At 36.6% G+C, this 26,764-nt stretch overlaps 1 protein-coding gene across 8 annotated transcripts in view; it reads right to left on the bottom strand.

The window, feature by feature from the left end:
* Window positions 1–319: 319 nt before the first annotated feature.
* LOC106875332 (STAM-binding protein) overlaps window positions 320–26,764 on the bottom strand; it is a 53,412-nt gene continuing 26,967 nt past the window's right edge. For 4 of the 8 annotated variants that reach the window (XM_089346976.1, XM_014923423.3, XM_014923424.3 and 1 more), the window contains exons 2-10: window positions 21,798–22,006; window positions 18,440–18,515; window positions 15,159–15,251; window positions 10,564–10,925; window positions 6,829–7,027; window positions 4,719–4,856; window positions 3,674–3,786; window positions 2,640–2,742; window positions 320–601 (exon numbers count right to left, since the gene is read on the bottom strand). In XM_089346976.1, the coding sequence (XP_089203102.1) occupies window positions 536–601; window positions 2,640–2,742; window positions 3,674–3,786; window positions 4,719–4,856; window positions 6,829–7,027; window positions 10,564–10,925; window positions 15,159–15,251; window positions 18,440–18,515; window positions 21,798–21,994 (1,347 nt within the window). In that variant the 5' untranslated portion in view covers window positions 21,995–22,006 and the 3' untranslated portion in view covers window positions 320–535. The remainder of the gene's footprint in view (window positions 602–2,639; window positions 2,743–3,673; window positions 3,787–4,718; window positions 4,857–6,828; window positions 7,028–10,563; window positions 10,926–15,158; window positions 15,252–18,439; window positions 18,516–21,797; window positions 22,007–26,764) is intronic. The other 4 variants (XM_089346979.1, XM_089346977.1, XM_089346978.1 and 1 more) reach the window with 1 other exon arrangement.

Here is a 26,764-nt window from a genome sequence, read left to right as displayed (position 1 = left end):
GCCCGAGGTCATAGAAGACATTTGTCCAAGGTGCCACACAGTGGGACTTAACCCAGAAGCAAACTCCTTATCACACAGCCATGCTTAATTGAAACTGATAAACCTGTACAAAACCATCCTGCACAAACACTCCCCTGTCATATCACTGGAAATACAAAGAACCAGTGATTGGTTCTTTGTGTACCTATAATTAATCAATGATTCTGTCATTCACAAAATTAATGAGGAAAATAAAACAAATTCATGCTGAAAGCTTACTTGATGATACAAAGACCAAGGACAATCCATTAAACTAATAAAAAACTCTTAAATACAAAGCAATTGAGAAATGTAATTTCATTAGAATACAATATTATTTTTAAGTTGACATATTGCAAATGTAAAAATATTTTGCAACAGTTATTTTCAGTATTAGAGACGAAAAAAATCCTCTATCTGCTGATATCACATATTCTGATCAGGTGATCAAAAGCTTTTCTTTGTAGTTTGATTGATTGATTGATTGATTGATTTTTCCCTTGTGTACTTTTTGTCATCATATATTTCGTAAATCTGCCACTATGACATTGGGGTCATCTACCAGCTGAACATGATCACAGGTCTGAAAATACAGTAACAACATTTATAAAATCAAGACAGTAGTAACTTATCATTCAACTACCCTTACCTCCATCTATTACTTTCTTCCCACATTTATGAAACCTCCCTGTCTTCCCCTGATCCACTGTCTATAACCCCTTTCATACACACCTTGTATCTCAAGCTGCTCTGGCATCTCATCACCACATCTATATTCTTTCCAACTAGTCTCCCCACCATTACATAATGTGGGATTGCCATGTATCTCCTCTATAACAAGACACTTGTATTATCATACTTTCGCTTCTCAACATAAAATTACCATCTCTCAAATACTCCAACCCTACTTAGTTCAAGAGGCTTTTCCCGTTCATTTGTCTTGCAAGTTACTTGGCAACGTCACTAATGCTAGTGGTAGGAACAGTACATACTGTAAAGTGGCTGACATTAGGAAAAGTATCCAGCCATATAAACCATACCAAAGCCAACATTGGAGCTCAGTACAACCTTGTGGATCAATGGGTTATGTCAAAGCATTCATCCCATGCCAGCATGGAAAGTGGATGTTAAATGATGACTTCATGGGTATAAAAAAGCATATTTCCTTTGCAGAATTTGTAATTTTAGAGATATACATGTCAAGTAACTGATTTAATCCGATACTAGGTGTTGAAAAATAAAACTTATAGTGCAGAAGACACATATTAGCCATTCCAAAACACAAAATTCAACATCATTAGAACATTCATTTATTTGGTATCAAAATTTAAGTTATGTGCTTTTGAATAGTTAATATGCATCTTCCATGCTTTAATTGTTTATGTTATTTATTTTCTTAAATAGGATTTTTATCTTTCAACACATGTTGACATTGGACTCACCCTTTTTTTTTTTAGGTGAATGTATGGCTGCGTGATTAAGAAATGTTTCCCAATCACATGGTTTTGTGTTCAATCCCACTGCATGACACCTAGGGTAAGTGTTTTCCACCACAGCTTTGGACCAACTAAAACTTTGTGAGTGTATTTGGTAGGCAGAAACTGAAAAAAGCCCATCACACACACACACACACATGTATACTCTTTTTACTCTTTTACTCGTTTCAGTCATTTGACTGCAGCCATGCTGGAGCACCGCCTTTAGTTGAGCAAATCGACCCCGGGACTTATTTGGAAGCCTAGTACTTATTCTATCGGTCTCTTTTGCCGAACTGCTAAGTTACGGGGACGTAAACACACCAGCATCAGTTGTCAAACGATGCTGGGGGGACAAACAGACACACAAACATACATGCACACATACATATATATACATATATACGACGGGCTTCTTTCAGTTTCCGTCTACCAAATCCACTCACAAGGCTTTGGTCGGCCCGAGACTATAGTAGAAGACACTCACCCAAAGTGCCACGCAGTGGGAATGAACCCGAACCATGTGGTTAGTAAGCAAGCAACCTACCACACAGCTACTCCTGTTTGTGTTTCCTTGTCTTAGAAAACTGAACTCAATAAAATTCCATCCAACTCTTACAAACAAGGAAAAGTGGACATAAAAACGATGTTGATTTATATCATGTCCCTAAAAATTTCCTGCTGAGTAGTGTAGTTATACTCTACCTGTTCACTGAATTTAGAACATTCATTTTGTGGTAGTTGTTAGATACTTTTTTAAATACAGAAGAAAAAAAAAAGAATCAAGGATAATTCACTCCTAGATTCAAGAGGATTACTCACATGAAATACAAATCTTCATTATGAGACTTGTTGCTCACTGGTTACATTACCAAAACAACTTATGTATTATTATAGTTAAACTGAAACAATTTAAGGCCTTGCTCAGAAATCTAACAAAATTAGACTATTTTTAATATTGAATCTCCCCATCAGTAAATATTAAGTTGATTCTTGAACTTTAGAATAATAGCCTTAAATTGATATTTACACAGAACACAAGTGGTCTATTACTTTATATATATTCCGCTGAATTCAACCAAGTTCACAACAGATAAACAGTGTACCATGAAGAATAGAATTAACAATTTTATGACAGGAACTTACTTGGAAGAGAGGTGGTTCTTTGGGATGTACATGGAAGCCAGCTTCCTTACAAGATGATATAAGTGGTAAACCTCGTTCAGGAGTTAACATGAAAATACCAGTTCTGTTGAAATATAAGTGAATAATAACATTAAATTAAATATATTTCATTCAATTTATTAATCCACACTAGAGAGGCTAAACTTTAATTCTGTTCTATTATCTCAGTCGTAACTTCTTAAATGGAGATAAAAGTTACAATATTAGTTTTGTGTCTTATGAAAATGAAAAAAGAAAAAGAAAACATTTACTGAGTTTTATGACTATTTCAGACCATTTACTGATAGGTCAAAAGTTTCTCTGCAATCAGAAGCTTTGTACTGTGTTCTCAATCAACACCAGGTATCATGCAGTAAAAAAAATGAGAAACACCTGCTCTCTCCTAAATAGTATGGTAGTGCATTGTAGATTGGTACCCACATAAAATATTGCATCATCAATTTGTAATACTGAATACAAAGTGATCTAGAAAGAGAATATCTTCTCAACCTTTTGATAATCCTCTTGCTAATTAGAGTGAAAAGGGGAAAATGTATCAAATGTTAAACCAGAGATTAATGTTTAAACTTTTGAAAATTAATTTCTTATAAATTTTATTTCAACAATACACTTCACGTTCCATGCTTTAACCCTTTGCACACCAACAAACTCAAGGCTACCTTTGATTCTATTATACAAACTTTCTGTTTTCAACTGAACTAAAAATCTTACATTAAAATTTCAACTTATGTTCAAAACACCAGCTCAATAATAATGGCAAAGTTATTTTACTAAATTCTTTGTTATTTTCAAAGTTAACTGAAATCAAAGTAATGCATTTCGAAAGAAATTATGGTAACAAATGAATTAAATAAAAATGTAAACATTGAGCAATGTAATCTCTGACATGAAAAGATAGGATGATCATGGCCGGATTGCTTTTGATCATAGATTTACTCAAAAATTACCAGAGTTAAAACAATAATAATGCACATTATGAAAGTCTCTGTACTTACTCATTGTATTTTGGTGAACATACAATGGCAATAGCTTCTGGCATCATTATTTGGTAAGAACAATGTGTATGTAGATCTACACTAGATAAGAAGGCTGTTTGACTCGGGTGAGTCTTCATAAATAAAAAAAATATTGAAAGAAAAATAAATACAAATAAGTTAATTTATCACACAGTATAAAAAAAAAGTAAACTGTTATTATATGGTTATATGACAAGACACCTGTGTTTGTCCCTCAAAACACCTGGTGTAAAACCACTTCCTCTTTCTCAAAGAATTTCACACACACACACTTAGTTGAGGGATTATTTTCCTCTTTATCCCTGTTCTTTTTGTCTTGCAAATTACTTAGTAGCACAAGAGAAGCACTCAGTACACACTATAAAGTGGTTAATATTAGGAGGGGCATCAAAATTGAAAGTGGACTCATCGCAGTACTGCAGCTTGCCAGATCCTGTCAAATCCACCATGCCAACAGGGAAAACAAATGTTAAAAGATGATACATACATTCACTTTAGCTTCTGTTTGCAGTCAAGTATGAAAGCTTTTCTTTTTTTGCATTGCAAAAGATAGTACAAGATAATCTAGCTTCTCAAAAACAAAATCAGTAACATCTATTTTAGAGGGAATTCCTCATTATGGTCTCAGAAAATAGTTACTGCTCACATTTTGTAAGAGGAAATGTTTTTAACTATAAAATATTTCCAATCAGGTCACAAGCATCATCATTCATCATTGAACGTTTGCTTTCCATGCTGGCATGGGTTGAACAGTTTCACTGGAACTGGTTAAGGCTGGAGAGCTGTACCAGGTTCCAGTCTGATTTGGCATGGTTTCTATGGCTGGATGCCCTTCTTAACACCAACCACTCTGAAAGCGTAATGGGTGCTTTTTATGTGCCACCAGCACAGGTTCCATTTATATGATACCAACAACATGACACTGGCAATGGCCAGGACTATGATTTCGGCCAAAATGCTTAAAATTTTTTTAACTTGTCCAACCTAGCAACAACAAAAAATACAATTCAGTTTGCCTACTTACATGGATCCATCCAAAAGTAATGAGGTCATGAGAGTCTATGTAATCAAATAATTCTTCTTCTTTTAGTGTTGTACATGTGTCTGATGTCCCAGTTTGTTTAGGAACCAATACATGCGTGATGTGGAAGTTGTTTTGACGCTGAAATCAGAATTTTATAGATTTAAATGAAAGCAATTGTATCTTTCAATGGGAATTTACTGACAGGGCTCCCCATCACCACTAACCTTACAATTAATACTGGGATTGGTAGTTTGCATCAACTGAGCTCTCTGACACCAACTGTATCAACGAGAGTGTACTCTAAATCTCAGTCATTTTCACAGCTTTCAATTTAATCATTTTTGACTGTCATGGACAATGATCACCTACGCATTGTCTATTACACACCTGCTGTTGTATAAACCCGTCTGGAAAATGGTAGTTGTACAACCCTAGTATCTTCTACACATTTTCATTAAAGAGAGACATCATAAACATTGTCAACTTCATTTCGTATAACAGTGCAAAAAGAAACTGTTATAGACAACTGGCCTACTCATCAACAATGCACTGTTGAGATCATTCCAGTCTGTACAAAATCTGGAACTCTACAATATCCTCTTATAGTAATCCTACATTAATTCTATAGTCAGGAGCTGATGAAGGCTGGGTTTCTTATTAAAAGAATTGAATATACTTCAGCTCCAGCGACCAACCCTTAATAAAATACAAATATATCCAAAACTCAGATGTGTTACACATGAAGAATGATGCATGCACCATTTACATTCGTTTTATACAGCATTCATGTAAAAGCTCTAACTTCTCTCTAAAAACCGATTTATTGCCAAGAAGTCAGCATCTTCTATTATGAGGGGAAACATCTTGCTTGGAAACAAAGGTTGGTGACAAAGCGCATCCAGCTGCAGAAAAGTCTGCCTCAACAAATCCTATCCAACTTAGGCCAATATGAAAGAGAGGATCTTACAATGCTGATGATGCATCATGATAAGCAACATTTTAAAAGGAACACAACATCCAAAGTAATTCAAACTTCATTGTTATCTTAACATCCACTTTTCCATGTTTGCAGGAGTCATAAGGAATTTGTTGAGGCAGATTTTCTACAAGCAGTTGCTAACAATCACTGGTTTTGAAGCAAGGTCATATTTTCCATGACCTGATATGTTTTTCATGAAAGACTGAAACCAAACAACACTGCTTGTATGATGGTGATGCTTGTTTACAACCATCTCACAACGTTAAGACAAGGGTACACACAAACACACACATACAGTCAAACACATACAATGGGCTTCTTTTGGTTTCAGTCTACCAAATCCACTCGCAAGACATTTGCTCAAAGTGCCACACACTGGGAATGAACCAGAGACCACATGGTGAGGAAGAAAGCTTCTTAACCATGCAACCATGCCAATCCAAATATCATCATCATCATCATCGTCGTTTAACGTCCACTTTTCATGCTAGCATGGGTTGGACGATTTGACTGAGGACTGGTGAAATCAGATGGCTACACCAGGCTCCAATCTGATTTGGCAGAGTTTCTACAGCTAGATGCCCTTCCTAACGCAAACCACACAGAGAGTGTAGTGGGTGCTTTTACATGCCACCGGCACGAAGGCCAGTCAGGCGGTACTGGCAACGGCCATGCTCAAAATGGTGTATTTTATGTGCCACCTGCACAAGAGCCAGTCCAGGGACACTGGCAACGAACTCGCTCGAAAGTCCTTACACATGCCGCCGGCACAAGTGCCAGAAAGGCGTCGCTGGGCACAGGTGCCATCACAATTTCGCTTTCGCTTGCCCCAATAAGTCTTCGCAAGCTGAGTTTCGTGTCCAATGAGGGAGACGACATTGGCATGGGTGCCAGTCGTCAAATTTAACTCGATTTCGATTTCACTTGCCTCAACAGGTCTTCGCAAGTGGAATGTAATATATATAAATATATAAACGTACACACTTACACACACCAGATTTTTAAACGAAATCTGCCTGCAAGGCTTTGGTCAGCCTGTGGCTACAGCAGGAGACATTTGTTTAAATTCAAAAGCATGTGTAAAGAAACAAACTGCTTAACCACACAGCTATTTGATGGAATTAAACTCACCAATTTCCCAGCTAAAATGCCACAAGTTTCTATATTTGCTGCAGTGTTTGCCCTCGCAATTTCCAAAAACTTCTCTGACAACTGAGAAGGTACCATCATAGTTCGGAGGCCATAAATACTACTGTCAGTGGATCCTATGCTTGTTAAATGATTGATGCTGGGTTTTGTGCTTCGGTCTACTGAAGGTGGAGTAGAAGGACTGAGAAAGTATAAAAAGAAAATAGAATTAAATATACATATTGAAATTACTTTGTGAGGTGATGCTGACAAGATCTAAAAGAAAAAAAGAAAAAATCATGGAAAGAGACAAGCAAAGGTTATGAAAGTTATAAGCTAAGGAGCAAGTGAGAAAAAAATAGGTGGAATGTAGAAGAGGAAATTAAGAAAACATTGCTAATCTACATAAACAACTTAGTTTTTGTCAAGTCCTTATCGTTCAACATAAACAAGCTTCAATGCAGTTGTCTAACCTAGCTACAAATGTTTCCTCAAATCACTCTACCATATAGGAAAAAAGGAAGAATAAATTCGACAAATAATCCAAAATATACAAAAAATGACAAGAGAGTCATGACTACAACATCTCTATTCATAAATCTATTCAATCAAAGCTGATTAGAAGCAAAACAAACACCAACTATAGAAAAAGAAATAATTATTCTTCTAATCAACTGTTTGTGTCAAATATATCAACTATGAAAAAAACTTTATTGCTTTCTTCATCAATAAAGTTTCTAAATAAATATTTTATTATTTTCAGATCATATAATAAAATATATAAAAACAATACACATAGAACTGGGTATTCAATCAGCAACCTGAGATCTGAAAAGCCTTTCCAAAATGAATGGAATATATTACAGAATAGAATTTGACCAGGAGTTTTTGCTAGTTCCACAGAAAATTCTTTCAGTAAAATAAAATATACTGACTAAACAAGAAATAACTTTTGTTTATTAAAAAAGAATGAAAATGCACAGTATGCAAAGAATGAAAATGCACACAGAGATTACATTTGACACTACTGCAAATTTAGATGTAGTAGTGTGCTTCCCAACCAAATGGTTTTAGGCATAGTACCTTAAGTGTTTAGTCCTGAGCCAATCAAGGCCTTGTGAGTGGATTCATAGATGGAAACTGAAAGAAGATAACTATGTATGTTTATGTGTGTGTGTAAGTGCCTCCTTATCTTGACATCGCACAATAGTTGTAAATGAGCATCACTTTCATACAAATGCAGTCCCTTGTTCCCACTTGGAAAGTATTATCTTGCTTGGAAACAAGTAAAACCTTAAATTCTGTCTGAACCAACGCAAGCATGGAAAAATGGATATTAAAATGACAATGATGATACTGTAACATAACATCACAAATGAGTTAATAATGGAGTCAACAGTACTGACAAAACACCTCCCCTAAAAACTATGGTTTTCTGTCTAACTGGAACCCATTATTATCATTCTTATGGCAAGCTGGCGAAATCATTAGCATGCCAGACAAAATGCTTAGTGGCATTTCTTCCAGCTCTTTAGGGTCTGGACTCAAATCCCACCAAGGTCGACTTTGCTTTCATCCTTTTGGGTTAGATAAAATTAGTGCCAGTTGAGTACTTGAACCACTATAATTGACTAGTCCCTTCCTCCCAAATTTCAGGCTATGTGCCTATAATAGGAAGGGTTATTTAGTCAAACTTCATTAAGGTCAACATTGCTTTCACTCAGAAAGGATGAAAGTAAAGTAGCTGTAGAGTGTGGGAGTTCAGAGTAATCAATTTGCTCCACACCTTGTAGCTAAATCAGAAATCATTATTACTATAAAACTGAATATCCCAGATAATACCATTGCATTGTGGAAGAGTCCTATCTCTTTTACTCTTTTACTTGTTTCAGTCATTTGACTGCAGCCATGCTGGAGCACCGCCTTTAGTCGAGCAAATCGACCCCAGGACTTATTCTTTGTAAGCCTAGTACTTATTCTATCGGTCTCTTTTTGCCAAACCGCTAAGTTACGGGAACGTAAATACACCAGCATCGGTTGGCAAGTGATGGTGGGGGGACAAACACAAACACACAAACACACATACATATATATATATATATATATACATATATACAACGGGCTTCTTTCAGTTTCCGTCTACCAAATCCACTCACAAGGCTTTGGTCGGCCTGAGGCTACAGTAGAAGACACTTGCCCAAGGTGCCACGCAGTGGGACTGAACCCGGAACCATGTGGTTGGTAAGCAAGCCACTTACCACACAGCCACTCCTGCGCCTATATAGCCTATAGCCATTTAATACACATTTACTACAACGTTCGCCTTTTTGTTTTCCATAATATTATTATACATTATTAAGAAGCAAGTAGTTTTTTCATGCATCTATGGTCTGACCAAATTGGAGATGCATGGCAATATTATTTTAACAGTAATATATAATAATCATCATTGCTGTTTCCATGTCGACTTTTCCATGCTTCTAGGACACAGACAAAATTTGTTGAGACAGATTTCCTATAATTCAATGCCCTTCCTGTTGCTAATTTCATTTGTTTCTATGCAAAGCAATATTTCACCATAACCAGACACGTTTACAAGGAAGACTGGAGATGAACAACTGACAGAGCTGGCATGAAAGTGACACTTGTTTATAACTAACACACATCAATACAAGGATGTACACACACATGTATATATATCGTGTGTGTATATATGTATATATATATATACAGAAAGAGAGAGAGAGAGAGCAACTTTCAGTTTCCATCTACCAAATCCATTCAGAAAGCTTTGGTTGGTTGAGGGCTACAGTAGAAAACACTTGCTATTGTGCCATACAGTGGGAATGAACTTCTCAACCATGTGGCTGCGAAGTGAGCTTCATAACCACAAGCACTAATTATGAAAGAAATTTGTATATACAGTAAGTATATGTGCTCTAAACGGCTATCATGACCACCACTACAGCACAATTGTTTTGCTTTCATCACGTGGTCAAGTACAATTGAAAAATTTCTAATATGATATATTTTGAGAATCTAAACACTTTAACCTTCATGTACCCAAAGCTGATAAAATAAGTATCAATCATGCTCTGGAGTTTTTACAATTAATTGCACATCACCTCACTTCAAAACATGTGATCATTATCATTATCAAGATTTTAATATTCCCATTTCAGTGCTTGCATGGGTCAGATGGAATTCATGAAGGCAGATTTATTCAAGCCAAAAGCTCTTCCTGTCATGCAATGTCAAGACAACACACACACACACAAACGTATGTGTGATTGGGCTACTTTCAGTTTTCGTTCACCAAATACACTCACAAAGCTTTAGTCAGCCTACAGCTACAGCAGGGGACAGTTGCTCAAGAAGCTGCACAGTGGAACTGAACCTGAGATCATGTGGTTGAAAAGCAAACTTTTCAAACACACAGCTGTACCTGTGCCTTGTGCCAATTTGAAAAATCATATAATTTATAGCACAAATGTTAGGTGTTAACAGGCCCAAAATATACCTACAAAATACGTTGACTTAAAATCTACATTCTTCCTTCTATGGAGTCAAAATGAGATCTAAACTGCATAAAACATTGGAACTTTTATCAAATTCAGCAACCAGAATGAAGACAGCCAAAATATTTAAATACTTAAAAGACAAGGAAAGGATAAATATTGGAAGGGTTTTGACTAGGAGAGTTAATCCATTAGACAGTGTCGACACATTAGTTTCTACCTGGAAGCGTTGCTAGAGTTTGCATCAAGATTCTTCTTCAAATCCCGGGGTGGCACTGATGGTTTAACAGTAGATGGTCTACCGGTTTCTGTTGAATTACAGAATGGGGCAAGTTCCTCTGGTTCAGCTAAATGAGATTCAGGTCCTAAATCTACAAGTGGACCTAAAGATACATTTTCTGAGTCTTTGTTTTTAAGAAGCTGTATTTCATCATTTCTATACCGTTCTTCTTGAGCTCGTAACCAACGTTCTTCAGCTTCTTGTTTCAGTTTATCAGCTTGTGCTTGTTCTTCAATACGCTGCTTCTCTTTGATCTCCTCCAGTCGTCTCTTTTCTTCTGCAAGTTCTGCTTGGCGTTTTTTCTGTCAGGGTAAAAGTTAAAATTTAAAAATTCTAAAAATTATTGAAAAATAATGCAATATCCAATATTTACAAGGTTTTACATATATATATATATATATATATATATATATATATATAATGATAATAATATTAGGAATAAACTCCAAATTTAGAGGTAAAAACTCAATTAAATTCAATCTATCAAAAATTAAAAATTGAATTAAGTTTCACAGTATATGATATATAAATTAAAGAAAAAAAGCAAAGTTCATGAATTCATCCATAAAAATCCAGTCACATATACAAAAAATTAATAAGTAAATACACGATGAATAAGTATAAAATACAAAGTAAAAATCATAAAATAATAATAATAATAATAATAATAATAATAATAATAATAAAACATTATTATTATTTTATTTTATATTATTATTATTATTTTATGATTTTTACTTTGTATTTTATTATACTTATTCATCGTGTATTTACTTATTAATTTTTTTTCTATATTTGACTGTGGATTTTCATGGATGAATTCATGAACTTTGGTTTTTTTTGCTCTAAATTATATATTTATATATACTATTAAACCTTGGGAGAGGCATTATGCACACCAAATACACATACGAAATATATATATATATATATATATATATATATATATATATATATATATAGGTGAGAAAGTTGGTATGTGAAAGCACGTGGTTGGATGTATAAAAGATAAGATAATATATATATATAATAAGATAATATATATATAAGGCTTGGAAGGACTGGAAGAACGGAAAAGAAACAGGCTTGGAAGGACTGGAAGAACGGTGGTAGCAGGGAATTGTACCAATGTGCCAGAAGGGAGGCTAGGCGACAGGTTTATTTAGCCAGAGGGGAAGCAGATAAGAAAAGATTTGCCAATGTTCTGCGCCGTGAGGACCAAAGACTCGAGGTATTTCGTGTTGCAAGACAGTGTAGGAGAGAAAATAGTGATGTCGTAGGAGAGAAATGTGTTCGCATGGATGATGGTACGCTTGCACTAAATGAGGATGCAAAGAAAGAGGTCTGGAGATGCCACTACGATAGATTGCTTAATAAAGAGAATGAATGGGAGAAAGAGAGCCTGCCGTATGTTGACCCAATAGAGGGACCAGCTATCCGAGTTGATAGTACCAGGGTAGATAAAGCAATTAAGAGTATGAAGACCGGGAAAGGCCCCGGCCCATCAGGAATCACTGCAGAGATGCTCAAAATATCTGGTAGTGTTGGCTATAGCCTAGTCACCCGTATTATGGACCAGGTGATACACGAAGGAGTCATACTCAATGACTGGTGTAGCAGCATCATAGTCAACTGCTACAAAGGTAAAGGTGACGCTTTAGATACAAATAATTACAGAGGCATCAAGCTGTTAGATCAGGTTATGAAAGTTACAGAGAGGGTCATAGCCCAACTAATTAGGGAGTGAATCAATTAAGATGAGATGCAGTTTGGGTTCGTGCCAGGTAAAAGCACTACTGATGCCTTACTTCTAGTAAGACAGCTGCAGGAGAAATACCTAGCCAAGGATAAACCTCTGTACCTGGCTTTCGTTGACATGGAGAAAGCCTTTGACAGGGTCCCCCGTTCCCTTATCTGGTGGTCAATGAGGAAACTTGGGATAGAAGAATGGTTAGTGAGAGCTGTGTGAGCCATGTACAGAGATGCTGCCAGTAAGGTGAGGGTTGGAAATGAGTACAGCAATGAATTCCGGGTAGAGGTAGGGGTCCTCCAAGGTTCCGTCCTCAGCCCCCTCTTATTTATCATAGTCCTCCAGGCAATCACAGAGGAGTTCAAGACAGGTTATCCCTGGGAGCTCCTCTATGCTGATGACCTTGCCCTAATTGCGGAGTCACTATCAGAACTAGAGGAGAAGTTTCAGGTGTGGAAGCAGGGTCTAGAATTGAAGGGCCTTAGAGTCAACCTAGCTAAAACCAAAATCCTAATAAGTAGGAAGGTAGATAAAACACAAACCCCTTCAGGTAGATGGCCCTGCTCAGTATGTAGAAAAGGAGTAGGTAGTAACTCTATAAGATGTACCCAGTGCAAGCTATGGACACATAAGAGGTGCAGCAACATCAAAGGCAGGTTAACTAGGAAGTTAGTTTTTGTTTGTGGCAGATGTTCAGGTGCAATAAAGACTGTAAACAAACAGGAAACAACTTCTATCTCATTCCAGGGTGAAAAACTAGAGGTAGTCGATAGCTTCCGCTATCTGGGCGACCAAGTTAGTAGTGGGGGTGGGTGCGCTGAAAGTGTAGCTGCTAGAATAAGAATAGCCTGGGCAAAGTTTAGAGAGCTCTTACCCCTGCTGGCGACAAAGGGACTCTCACTCAGAGTAAAAGGCAGACTGTATGACGCATGTGTACGAACAGCCATGCTACATGGCAGTGAAACATGGGCTGTAACTGCTGAGGACATATGTAAGCTCGCAAGGAATGAAGCCAGTATGCTCCATTGGATGTGTAATGTCAATGTGAATACCCGTCAGAGTGTAAGTATCTTGAGAGAAAAGCTGAACATTAGAAGCATCAGTTGTGGTGTGCAAGAGAGACGATTGCGCTGGTATGGACATGTGGTGAGAATGGATGAGGATAGCTGCGTGAAAAAGTGCCACACCCTAACAGTTGATGGAACCCGTGGAAGAGGTAGGCCCAGGAAGACCTGGGCTGAGGTGATGAGGCAAGACCTTCGTACATTGGGCCTCACCGAGGCGATGACTACTGACCGAGACCTTTGGAAATGTGCTGTGTGTGAGAAGACTCGGCAAGCCAAGTAAGATCGTTGCCAGTGCCCCTGGACTGGCTCTTGTGCGGGTGGCACATAAGATGCACCATTTTGAGCGTGGCCGTTGCCAGTACCGCCTGACTGGCCTCCGTAGGATTTTCGAGCGAGATCGTTGCCAGTGCCCCTGGACTGGCTTGTGCGAGTGGCACATAAAAGACACCATTTCGAGCGTGGCCGTTGCCAGTATCGCCTGACTGGCCTTCGTGCAGGTGACACGTAAAAGCACCTACTACACTCTCTGAGTGGTTGGCGTTAGGAAGGGCATCCAGCTGTAGAAACTCTGCCAAATTTAGATTGGAGCCTGGTGTTGCCATCTGGTTTCACCAGTCTTCAGTCAAGTCGTCCAACCCATGCTAGCATGGAAAGCGGACGTTAAATGATGATGATGATGATATCTATATATTTATATATATATATATATATATATAGATGGATGGATATAGACAGACAGTCACATAAAGATAGACAGATATATACATACATATATACATTAGTTGTTTGGATAATCAGTTTGCGATCATAATGCAATGGGTTCAATTCCTGGACTGGGCAACATGTATCCTTGAGCAAGGCACTTAATTTCATGTTACTCCAGTCTACTCAATGAAAATAAGCACCAGCTGAGTGCTGGTACAGCTTTCTCTCTCTCTCTATCTCTATCTCTCACCCTAGATATCATACACTGGAAATGCCACTGGGTCAAGGGGTGGGAGAATCAAGAGGGTGTCTTTGTCTGTTTGTGACTACATAAAACAATTAACCAAAGCATGGTACAGGTTACCAAGCCAGACTTGTTTGCAGGTAATGACTGGTTATATATATATATATATATATATATATATATATACACACATTGTTGCCAGTGCCCCTGGACTGGCTCTTGTGCGGGTGGCACATAAAATACACCATTTTGAGCGTGGCCGTTGCCAGTACCGCCTGACTGGCCTTCGTGCAGGTGGCACGTAAAAGCACCCACTACACTCTCTGAGTGGTTGGCGTTAGGAAGGGCATCCAGCTGTAGAAACTCTGCCAGATCAGATTGGAGCCTGGTGTAGCCATCTGGTTTCACCAGTCCTCAGTCAAATCGTCCAACCCATGCTAGCATGGAAAGCGGATGTTAAACGACGATGCTGATGATGATGACACACACACACACATTTATATATATTCATACACACACACACAAAAGATAAGTCATTAGAGCATAGAATAAAATGCAGTGCCATTCAATTTTAATCTTTCATGAAAATATGTCCAGTCATAGGTTAATACTACCTTGCTTGGAAACAAGTGAGGGTTGGTGAAGGAAAGGACATGTGGCCATAGAAAACTTGCTTCAAAGAATTTTGTCTAACCCATGCAAGCATAGTAAAGTGGATGTTAAATGATGATGTGTATGACTAAGTGAAATGATACAATTTAATACTAACCTCAGCTGTTACTCGTTTGTTTTCTTCAACAACATATTGTTCTGTTAGGTTTTTCTTCAACTTCTCAGCAATTGGAAATACTAGTTTTAATTTCTATAAAACATATAAAGTTGTAAACCAAATATTAACAAAATGTCACGCATTAGCTTCATGGCAAGTTATAGATTACAAAAGGTTTAACAGTTAAACTAATTATTGTTATCTGACAAAAAAGAGGACTGCAGAATATACCCAGGGACACACTCTGCATGAAAATCAAATGATAAAGTTAGTGCTGACAGTCATCTTATAATGAACCTTCATATATAAAGGTGTGTGTGTACATATATGGTTGGAATTTTTAAAAAATCAAAAGACGAAGACGGGTGTATAAACAACAAACAAATGTATTAGTTTAACGCTTGGGAAGTGAGGAAGTTTTTAACATTTCGAGCCTACGCTCTTCAACAGAAAGGAACACAGAAATAAGCAGAGAGAGAAAATACAGCGCTGGGGGACTACTCTGTTGAACTACAATTTCCAGATGGAGTTTTTGCCATCAATGAAAATGGGACATGCAGACTAGGCTAATTCCAAAATATGAGGAACTTTTGAAGACATAGTGATTGCATCATTAAAACTAGAAATGGAACTGAAGAACATTTTGTGCAATGTAGTAAGTGATTTGCCAGTAATACAGGAAGAAATTAAATTGAAATCGGGAAATGATAAATTATAAAGAAGATTTTTTAAATGTTGTGTAACACGAAAAATATGAGCGGGACAGAGGTTCAAAGCACTATTCATTATGTGATGAGGTATTATTATACGCGCAAAGAGTGGTAATACCTGAAGTACTGCAAAACAGAGTATTAAAAGATTTTCATGTAGGACATCCGAGGATTGTCCGGATAAAGAGCTTTATGAGAAGTTACGTTTATTGGCTGAATATGGACAAGCAAATTGAGAGATTGGTAAAACAGTGTAGGGGATGCACTTTGGCAGCAAGGGCGCCCCCAGTGCAGATTCAGCCATGGCCAAAAACGGATTCGGCATGGTCTAGACTACATGTGCATTTCGCAGGACCAATAAATGGCTCTCATTATATCATTGTGGTGGATAGCTATTCCAAATGGCCTGAAGAGTGTAAATGTCGAAGGCCAACCACAAGTGTGACTACTGACTTCTTGGAAGAGCTGTTCGCTCGTTATGAAGTGCCAGATATGATTGTGTCAGATAATGGTACACAATTCACAGCAAAGGAGTTTGAAAGATCCTGTAAGTCGGTTCAGATGAAGCATGTGTTAACTCCGCCATACCATCCAAGGTCAAATGGGTTAGCGGAAAGATTCGTCAACACATTAAGAGAGCCTTAAGGAAGACCAGACGGGAAATCCTTGAAGATACAAATATGACAAAGTTTTTGCAGGTGTATAGAATAACACCAAATCCAAATGCAGAGTCAGATAGGTCACCCGCAGATTTGATGTTTTCCAGAAAAATTCGTTCTATTTTTGACAAATGGTTGCCGAGCAGGAAACAGAAAATAGAAAATTTGGGAAGAAAAACGAAATTTTTTAACACAGGTGACAAAGTGTATTTTAAAATATAGAGTAACGGAAAACCAGACTGGAAACTAGGAAGTATAACTGGACATCTGGGTAACGTGATGTACATGGTAAAAGGACCAAAATATGAACACAGAAGGCATTTAAACCAATTTAAAAAAAGATATACCAAAAACCAAGAGAGGCGAGAAGAACCAATGGATTTATGGTATGATTGTTCAAGGTCCCAGAACCACAAGCAAAAGCAGAACCAACATGTAGGTTGAACAAGAAAAGAAAACCTACAGAAATGATGGAAATTAATGTTAAGAGAAAAAGATATGCCAGTTTCTCACCGAGGAAATAAAATTGATAAATTCGGGTTTAAAAAACTCAAAAGGGGAAGTGTTGTGTTGACACCCCCAGACGATGAAGTAAGCTAGCCCAATACGTAGATATAGAGAGAGAAGTCTAGATGTTGAGGTAGTTGAGTAGAGGTCATCTGAATGTGCGATATAACACAAATCATCAGTGAAATTATCTTAGTCCACCACACCAAACTAAGTATACATAATAGCCTCTCTTAATAGACGGAAGCTCCAACTTCAGACTGCTACACACCTAAATTCTTATACCGCAACCAATATTAGTCCAGTCAATAACAACAACACAACCAATAATAACAGTGGAATAAGAAGGAAAACATTTAATTGCTGCATTCCTAACTCATGCCTGCTTCCAAGATTTGTCTGTGCAAAAACATGATTTATAAATGTCATGTAGAAACACCAGGCACACACCAAGTAATGGTCCATATTGGCAGTACTACAGATTTTAAGTGTTGTTATGGAGCTCATTTAAATTACTTCACTAAGACAAAATCAAAATTTTCGACCTCATTAGCAATACATAATCTTAAGTTACAAAATATACAACATACACTAACTTGGTCCATAATAAGAGAAGCTCCCCTTTGCAATACCTACAAGGTAGGTAAATGCAAACTATGCATAAAAGGATCACTAATTATTCTGTCTTCCCAATTCCTCAATATTAAATATTCTGATGCTATCTACTCTTGTAAGCATAGATTTTACTCAACTTTTATATATTTTGATGATTCTGGATAGAGTTGAGAACCAGCTTCCACACCCATTGAAACATTCTAAATACTTAAACCATACTCCCCTCCTCTTACCTTCTACCTATAGAACCATCAGTAACTTTGTTTTACACCACATTGTATCTCCTCTTCCCACTAATCTTCCTAAAACAAACACTTCTCTTTCCTGTCCTCATGCATCTCCATTTATGAAAATGCAGTAAATGTGAATCTCTCTAGTTCTTGCCTTTTCCCTGAAGAAGGAGGTGGTGTCCAATAACAAATATAAATATCTTTTATTTGACTGGACAACTGGATCCCCAGAAACAGCCATCGGATTATTAATACTCAAACTTGGATCAGAAACAAAAAAACAAGATTTGTACAGATTAATTATAGCTTGCAGGTTTAGAGATTAGGATTTGAAAAACACCATGGGGAAGAAAGTAACTGTTCCTAAGTTAGTCTTGACTGAACAAACTTATGACCTTGTCACCTTCTCATATACCTAAGAATACATTTTCTGATATATAGAACGTGTGATTTGGTTGCTATTTCTAGCAACTCATGCAACCACTGGAGCTCCTCCATTATCTGGTGACAGTCCTCAATGTAATGAGAAAAAGAAAACATCAAATTTTTTATCTACATACCTTCTTATTATCAGCAACAACAGCAGCTTCTGAACTTTTATATAAAGGATGTGCTGGCAGCTTCTCCACAAATAACCTGAAGTTAAAAGTAGAAAACAAATTAAAATACTGTGGCAATACTAACTTATAATCGTTAGGAGAAAATGCTGAAGAAATGAAGGAGAATGTCAGTTATTCTAGGGTTATCTTATCTGCTCATCTGTTTGGAGTCAGTCTCAGAAGACTTCACTCAACAAGTTATTGGCTAAAATTTATCTTACTTCAAATAATTTTTTAAATAGCAATTAGTATTAAAATTAAGTGGTGGAATTGGTACAGTGAAAGGCAAAAGTGACTTGTAGTTAGTTCACAACTCTTTATGTTCTCAATTCAAATTTTACCTTTCATCTTTCCTAGTGAAAAGTAAAGTTGAAAATAATATATAAATGCATCACTCAAATACTGGAGATGGTTTAATTGATTTTGCCCTTGTTCAAAATGTATTCATTCTCATTTTAATGTCTACTTTTCCATGTTCACATGGCTCAGACAGAGTTTATTGAGGCAGATTTTCAATAGCCAGGCACCCTTCTTATCACCAACCCTCAATTGTTTCAAAGCAGGATAATATTTCCCCCAATGGCCAGAAATATTTTTGGAGACTATAGGAAATGAATGAGTGACACTCATTTACATCTATTATGCAATGTCAAGGCAAGTAGACAAAAACACACACTATGATTCTTTTCAGTTTCTATCTACCAAATACACTTACAGGGCTTCGGTCAGCCCAGAACTGTAGACATTTACCCAATTGTTAGAAAAATCTGATCTTTTCCACACACATTACATGCCCACTAATATGGACATATGATACATATGAAGGATAAGGGGAAAAAAAGTGCCTTGAGATCCAAATGGAAGAAAACTGCAGAACATGAAGACCAAGGGGAACATAGAAAAAGTGGTAAAATCTGAGCTTGGGATACTAAACCTCTCAAAGCAGATAACAAAAGAATGCAAACAAATGGCAAGACACTGCATTGGAAAGAACCCATCAAACACATGCAAGCATGGAAAAGCAGATGTAACAATGATGCTGATGAATGAAATGCTAATCTCATTGTTAAATGACAGAAACTAGAGGGACAATCTCATTAAAGTTTAGTAATGTGCATTTCTGATCAGGTTCTTAAAATATGTTGTTATTTTAAGTAACTCAAATAAATGCTACTAAATACTATGAAACCAAGTGATTTTGCATTATATAACCAGAGTATACAAACACTTAGAAGATATGCTAACTTTAGCAAAAGGAAAATTTAATACCTTATCAATATAATTACCTTTTGTTGAATTTAGGACTTTTTCTACAAACCTACTTTGTCTATTTGACCAGCACACATATTTGTTGTTGAAAATATTCTAACACCATTACTTATGAAAAACAAACATTACATCCAAGTGAGATGCATTACACATCTGCTTATCATCATCTAACCAAAATTAAGCAATAGTGCTATTAAGCCTCTTAGAGCTCCTGGATAAAATATTACCATGCTACACAAAAACCTTTGCAATAATATTGGGTCATCCCATAAATAATGTGGTTTTTCAATTACATGAACTAAAAGTCAGAGGTGGGCAGGATAACTACCTGCATCAACTTTCTATAAAAGCAGGTAGCAATTTTACCTTGTCCTTATTTTTAGTGCAAGTTTTGAAGAGTGCAGTTTCATTTTAACAGTTATTTTCTCAAAGCTATAATGGAAGTGACAAAAATGCATATTTGGCATATCATGCTTTATGAGTTCAATATAGGCAACAACGCAAGGGAAAGTGCAAGAAATATTAATGCAGTGTATGGGGATCGGACAATAAGCATAAGCCAATGTCAACGGTGGTGCCAGAAATTCCAAGCCGGAAAATATAGCCTAGAAGGTGAGCCTCGTCCTGGAAGATCTGTAGAGCTCAACAAGGACATCCTGCAAAACCTGGTGGAACAAAATCCCATCATAACTGATGGAAAACTAGCAGAGAAGCTTAGATTTAGTCATTCAAGTCAGCACTAGAAGAAAAACAACCATCTTTGGTTTCAAGACAAAAAGTGTTCTTCCATCAGGATAATGTTCAGTCACATACAGCATAGATAACATTCCCAAGGCTGGAATATGCCCACCATATTTGCCAGATTTTTCCTTCATCTGATTATCATTTATTCCGTAGCCTTCAAAATCATTTGGACGGAAAAAATATGAAATCTGTAGATGAGATCAGAACAGTACTGAAGGAGTATTTTTCATCATAGACAACTGAATTTTGGAAGAGGGGACTTGCAAGTCTACCAGATAGATGGAAGAGCATTGTAGAAAATGAAGAAGAGTATATTTTAGATTAAAAAAGAACTTTATCATAATTTTGAAAAATAAAAGTTAAAAAAAAAAGCGCATTATTTATAGGATGACACAATACATTCATTTCTTTTTTTTTTTTTCAAATACTGAGTCTGGAGGTAGGGGGCTGCACCCCTGGCCTTTTCAAGCCCTCCTATACCATAAATGTTCCTCTTGAATCTTTTAAGTCAACACTAGTGAGAAAGATATGAACAGGATGATGTTCTAGAAAAGGGTTTGTCATGGTGATTAGTGTAAGGCCTGGTGAGTAGAGTTAGATGCGAGGATGATGGCAGAGGAGATATGAGTGGGACAGGAATGCCAGAGTGGAGATGGCATAAACCCAGCCAGCTTCAAGAAGCAAAAAGTCATTATAGTAGGGGTAGAAAAGGGAGGGAGAGGAGACAGCATGCCAGTGGACCAGGGGCTGGTGCATATCTATGAGTGACTTTATGCTAATCAGTTGGGTGGCTTCTTTCTGGATGAGATCTAGGACATCTGTATGCAGCAATAGTACTATCCAAGAGGTTTTATCCTGTTACTTGTTTCAATCATTTGACTGCAGCAATGCTGGAGTACTGCCTTAAAGGATTTTAGTCAAAGAAATCACCCCAGGATTTATTCTTTGTAAGCCTAGTAATTATTCTATCAATTTCTTCTGCCGGACCACTAAGTTACGGGACATAAACACACCAACATCGGTCGTCAAGCGATGGTGGAGTGATAAAGACAGATACACACACACACACACATATATATATATATATATATACGACAGGCTTCTTTCAGTTTCTGTCTACCAAATCCACTCACAAAGCTTTGGTCAGCCCAAGGCTATAGAAGACACTTGCCCAAGGTTAAATAAGAAAAAAGTTTTAAAAGAAAAATGAAAAGAAAAATATTATTTTGAAAGTGACATGTTAAAATTTGACAAATATTTCAAAATAATAGAAGCAAAGAGAAAATTTAGAAATATGTAAACTTACGTTATAAACTTTGAATAAAGTATAAAGGCTGGTTCTAAATTCCCTTCTTCGTGATAAACAGCAGCCATTCGTAACATTTCCAAACCAGATCGGAAATACTGCTTTGGTGCAACTGATTTATCAATTGTAACTTGAGATCCAAACTCACACAGAGCTCGTGTACGAGCATGCGGATCATGGATGCTTTCAAACATCATATAATATGTGAGCTAGTAAACAGAAAAGAAAAAAAATGTATAAGCAATAATAATAATAGTTTTAAGCAATTTAAGTGGGTCGAGGAAAGTTGATTATATCAACCTCAGTGTCTGACTGATACTTAATTTTTTAACCCCAAAAAAGAATGAAAGACACAAATGACATAAGCTGGATTTGACCTCAGAAAGTAAAGAACCAGAAGAAATGTCACTAAGCATAATAACATAAAAACCTGAATAGCTTATTTATTAAAACAATATTAATTGCATAACTCTAATTTCTATTTTTATCATAACATTTCACAACCTCATGTAGCTGTTATAATGTTTTATATATTAAGACATTTCAGTAATGGGCTATTTTATGAAATGTAGAAGTTAAAACTTATTCTCCACTTGTCAAGATTTAACAAAAGTGGTTGTTTCTGGTTTTCAATATATAAAAAGAAATTGTGATGGCACCTGTGCCCAGCATTGCCTTTCTGGCACTTGTGCCCGCAGCATGTGTAAGGACTTTCGAGCGAGATCGTTGCCAGTGCCCCTGGACTGGCTCTTGTGCGGGTGGCACATAAAATACACCATTTTGAGTGTGGCTGTTGCCAGTACTGCCTGACTGGCCTTCATGCCGGTGGCACGTAAAATCACCCGCTACACTCTCTGAGTGGTTGGCGTTAGGAAGGGCATCCAGCCGCAGAAACTCTGCCAAATCAGATTGGAGCCTGGTGTAGCCATCTGGTTTCACCAGTCCTCAGTCAAATCGTCCAACCCATGCTAGCATGGAAAGCGGACGTTAAACGACGATGATGATGATGATAGCAGTCCAATATAATACATATTAAAAATGGATACAACAGCTGAGTAGTTATGGACTAAAGATTACAATTTCAAACCATTTGGTTTGAGTTCACTTTTATTTAATTCAGTCAACTTTCACTCTTCCTCAAAGTGAAATGGTTGGTGAATATATAATAGGAAATCCAACAATAACACTTAAATATCTTATGCAGTAAGAGAATAATAAAAGTAAAGAAAATGTATTGTAAATCTTTACTTTGCTGTTTTACATCCATTTTCTATGTTAGCATTGGATTGACAGAAAGGTTTTTATTGAAGTTGTACAGTGAATGCATTCATGGAACTGAATTTGTTTGATGTGCATCCACACAAAGGAGCCTATATGATGTGGACACTTAGACAAGTGATTCTATACTCATATAAGTGTATCTGAAATATGTGCATTTATACAAATAAGTCTGTATGATATATATGCTCATACAAGTGACTCTGTATATTATATGCTTTCATGCAAGCGAATTTGTATGATATGTGCATGCATACATTATTTTATTCCTGATATTATATGCTTTTTTATGACAGCTAAACTGGGAGGTAAGTTACTATCATTTATTACAGAAAGTTTTCTATGTGAAAACTGCAGCTATAAAAGACCATTCATTGCTTTAGTTGTTCCAATGCATAACTGGAATTGTAGTCATGTCACCATAGAGCTAGTTGCTGCAATAGTTCATTAGATAGTAATAACTGAAGTGGTGTCACTATCAAGCTGCTGCTGCTCCCACCACTTATCTGAGCTGCTAGTAAAAGCCAATAACTTGGTTGTTTGATAAAGTCAGTATAGCTGAGATGTTAGTAAAAGCCTGCCTATCACTGCAGCACTAGTACTGCATAGTTGGTCTGTTGTCTGTGCTGCTACTAATACAACGTTTAGTGACTAGTTATGCCTCTTAATATAACCTGGCACTAAACACTGATTGATCATTAAAAATGTAGAGCTGCTTCTGTAGTTGTCATCAAATAGGTATACTCACAGATTTATTCAAGACCTTTAAATTAAATCCTCAAGTGCATACTATTATCACTGTCATGTCATGAATACAATATTCATTCTTGATGACTGTAGTAAGACAGGAACTCATGACAGTCAACAATTCAACTTTACAATCATATATGGCTCTTTAAATAAAATATTTAATGAAAATCTAAATAATAAACTTAATCAAAATTTGCAACATTCTGAACAGATTAAAAAAAGAAAAAGACCTAAATCTGATCAATAATTTCAATTTTAATACCAAAAAAAGCTAACCTAATATCAGAATCAATAACAAAGCTTAATTAGACAAATTTAGATAAATTTTAGCTTTTTGATACCAACCTCCCCAAGACTGCTTTTAATTCTATGATACAAACTCCCTGTTTTAAAGGAATTCATGCTGATTTATGTTCCAAACAGCTGCATAATAACAGCGAAGTATTTCAATGAATTCTATGTTATTTCCTAAATTCAAACAAAGACTGTGTATTTCAACAGAAACATGGTAAGCTGTCAACATAAAATAAGTGCAGTATATATATATAATAACCAGTATATTCTTTAAACAACTTGAATTTAACACATTTCCACCTCATATCTTCTCAAAATTACTTTTCAATTTAGTGAAACAGTTTTAATAAAATGTGAGAATACATCAAAAATAAATACCAATTATGCATCAACAGTCTTTTCACAAAACACTTATCTGGTGTTCTAGTTGAGACTAATAATTTAAACTTACACCTTTTAACTGTATAATTTGATTCTTTGATATAAATAGGGTAGACACACACAGATATGTCACAGATATTTAAAAGCTAAGTCTTCCTATAGATTATTAAAATGACTTGATTTATATATATATATATATATTAATGTATATATATAAATTATAATTTAGGGTATCTAAGAGATACCACCATGCTTGAAATAGCAACCAAACCTTGACTCTAAAACCACATTAAATGTTCATACAGCACCAGGAGAGAAGACAAAGAGACAAAATAAACTAGCAAAAAATTACTGGATAATTCCAGATCCCAGATTTCTGGCTCTGCATAAGAAATGCTCTGCCTTCATTGGTGGAATATACTCAGATAGCACCACATAAATACAAATATGTATGTGTATATATATATATATCTACAATATATGAATACTTACATATACACAAATATATATGCACGTATGCACACAACCAATTTAAATTGCCTGCCTAAAACTCCTCGTGCGATATGGTAAAAAATACCACCACAGTGAATATAATGACGATATATATATGTATATATATATAGTTTTACATATTTGTATTAGTTTCTTTCTATGTCCCATCAGTGAGGCCAAACCTAATGACCTATGCTTACCTTTACTTTCAATTCATGACGCTGTATGGTTGCCCCTTTTTAAGATTGCAGCCCTCTTTACCAATACCAAACAGGGATGCACAACATCAAAGTACAATGGAAAAACATCTCACTTTCACCAAGCTCACCATTCCCATTCAATCAAAACCAACAGGGCATTGAAAAATGAAATATGCCAACACTGCTACAGTATATCCTATACAATAAATCACTGTATTTTACAATGCAGTGTGGTCTATATTTAGAGGCATATCTAGGACACTGGGTCTAGCACTGCACCAAGCCATTCAAACCCAATGGAAGAGAGCCTCTATATCAGTGGCTTTCAACCTGGGTCCATATATGATTTTGTTGTTGAAGTTCATGTAATAAATTGATTAATTGAAGCTAGCATGCTCCACTGGATTGGTAATGTCAGTGTGCATGCATGACAGAGTGTAAATGACTTAAGAGGAAAACTGGGTACTGGAGGCATCAGATGTTGTGTGCAAGAGAGAAGACTGCACTGGTTTGGTCATGTGAAGCGAATGGAAGAGAACAGCTGCATAAAGAAGTGCTGAGCTCTAATTGTGGAGGGTACCTATGGAAGGGAGTAGAACCAGGAAGACGTGGGACAAAGTGGTGAGAAAGGATCTTTGGATGTGGGCCTCACTGAAGTAATGACAAGGGACTGGGAGAGGTGGCGATTTGCTGTACTTGATAAGACACATCAAGCTAAGCAAAATCGCTGTCTTCCACATGTACAGGCTTGTCCTTTCAGGTGCTGGTGCCACTTAAAAAGCACTTGTGTTAGTGCTGCATTAACACATCCGTACCAGTGGTAGGTAAAAAGTACACTGCACATTCTGTTAACTGGTTGGCGTTAGGAAGGGCATCCAGCCGCAGAAGCCATGCCACAACAGACAGTTGGAGCTTGGACCCTGCTAGCCAGCTCCATGTCAATACCATCCAACCCATGCCAGCATGGAAAACGGGCGTTAAACGATGGTGATATATACAAAATATTTTAATTTTTTTTACAATTCCTAATAATATTTAATTATAATACCATAGTATCTTATATATATATATATATATATATACAACGAATTGGTATGAAGGTCCAGTAATGAAAATAGGAATCAAAAGGGTCCATAAGCAAAAAATGGTTGAGAAACACTGATTTATATATTGATCGTGCGTTCTGGGAGGAATACGAGTTAAATCTCCATCATACTTGAGGGTCTTACAAACAGATGGCACACTGGATAATATGATCCTAAATACACTGTTTGTGGAGAAGAGAGAGAGTACGGGTTAGTTGCAGTTAATAGGTTTTTGTTCAGAGGTTTACTTGATCAGGGACGGCATGATACGAAACAATATAGAGTTATTTCCCTTGGAAGTTTATTTACACTATTCTTCCATAGGGTGAAACTTGAAATTCGAGGTTAATGGTCATGGTCTGCGTCAACAATCTATAGACAACCTAATAAGTTCGGTGGTATTTATAGGATAATTCAATAAGTTGAAGTCCTGTGAAGAATATACAATCTAACGTTCGAGGCTTGGTCCAGCGTCTGTGACGGGGTT

This window comes from Octopus bimaculoides, chromosome 2 (genome assembly GCF_046866305.1).
Source record: "Octopus bimaculoides isolate indiv1 chromosome 2, ASM4686630v1, whole genome shotgun sequence".
Taxonomy (NCBI): domain Eukaryota; kingdom Metazoa; phylum Mollusca; class Cephalopoda; order Octopoda; family Octopodidae; genus Octopus; species Octopus bimaculoides.
Note: the sequence above shows the minus strand (reverse complement) of the source record. Positions and strands in the feature narration are given on the sequence as shown.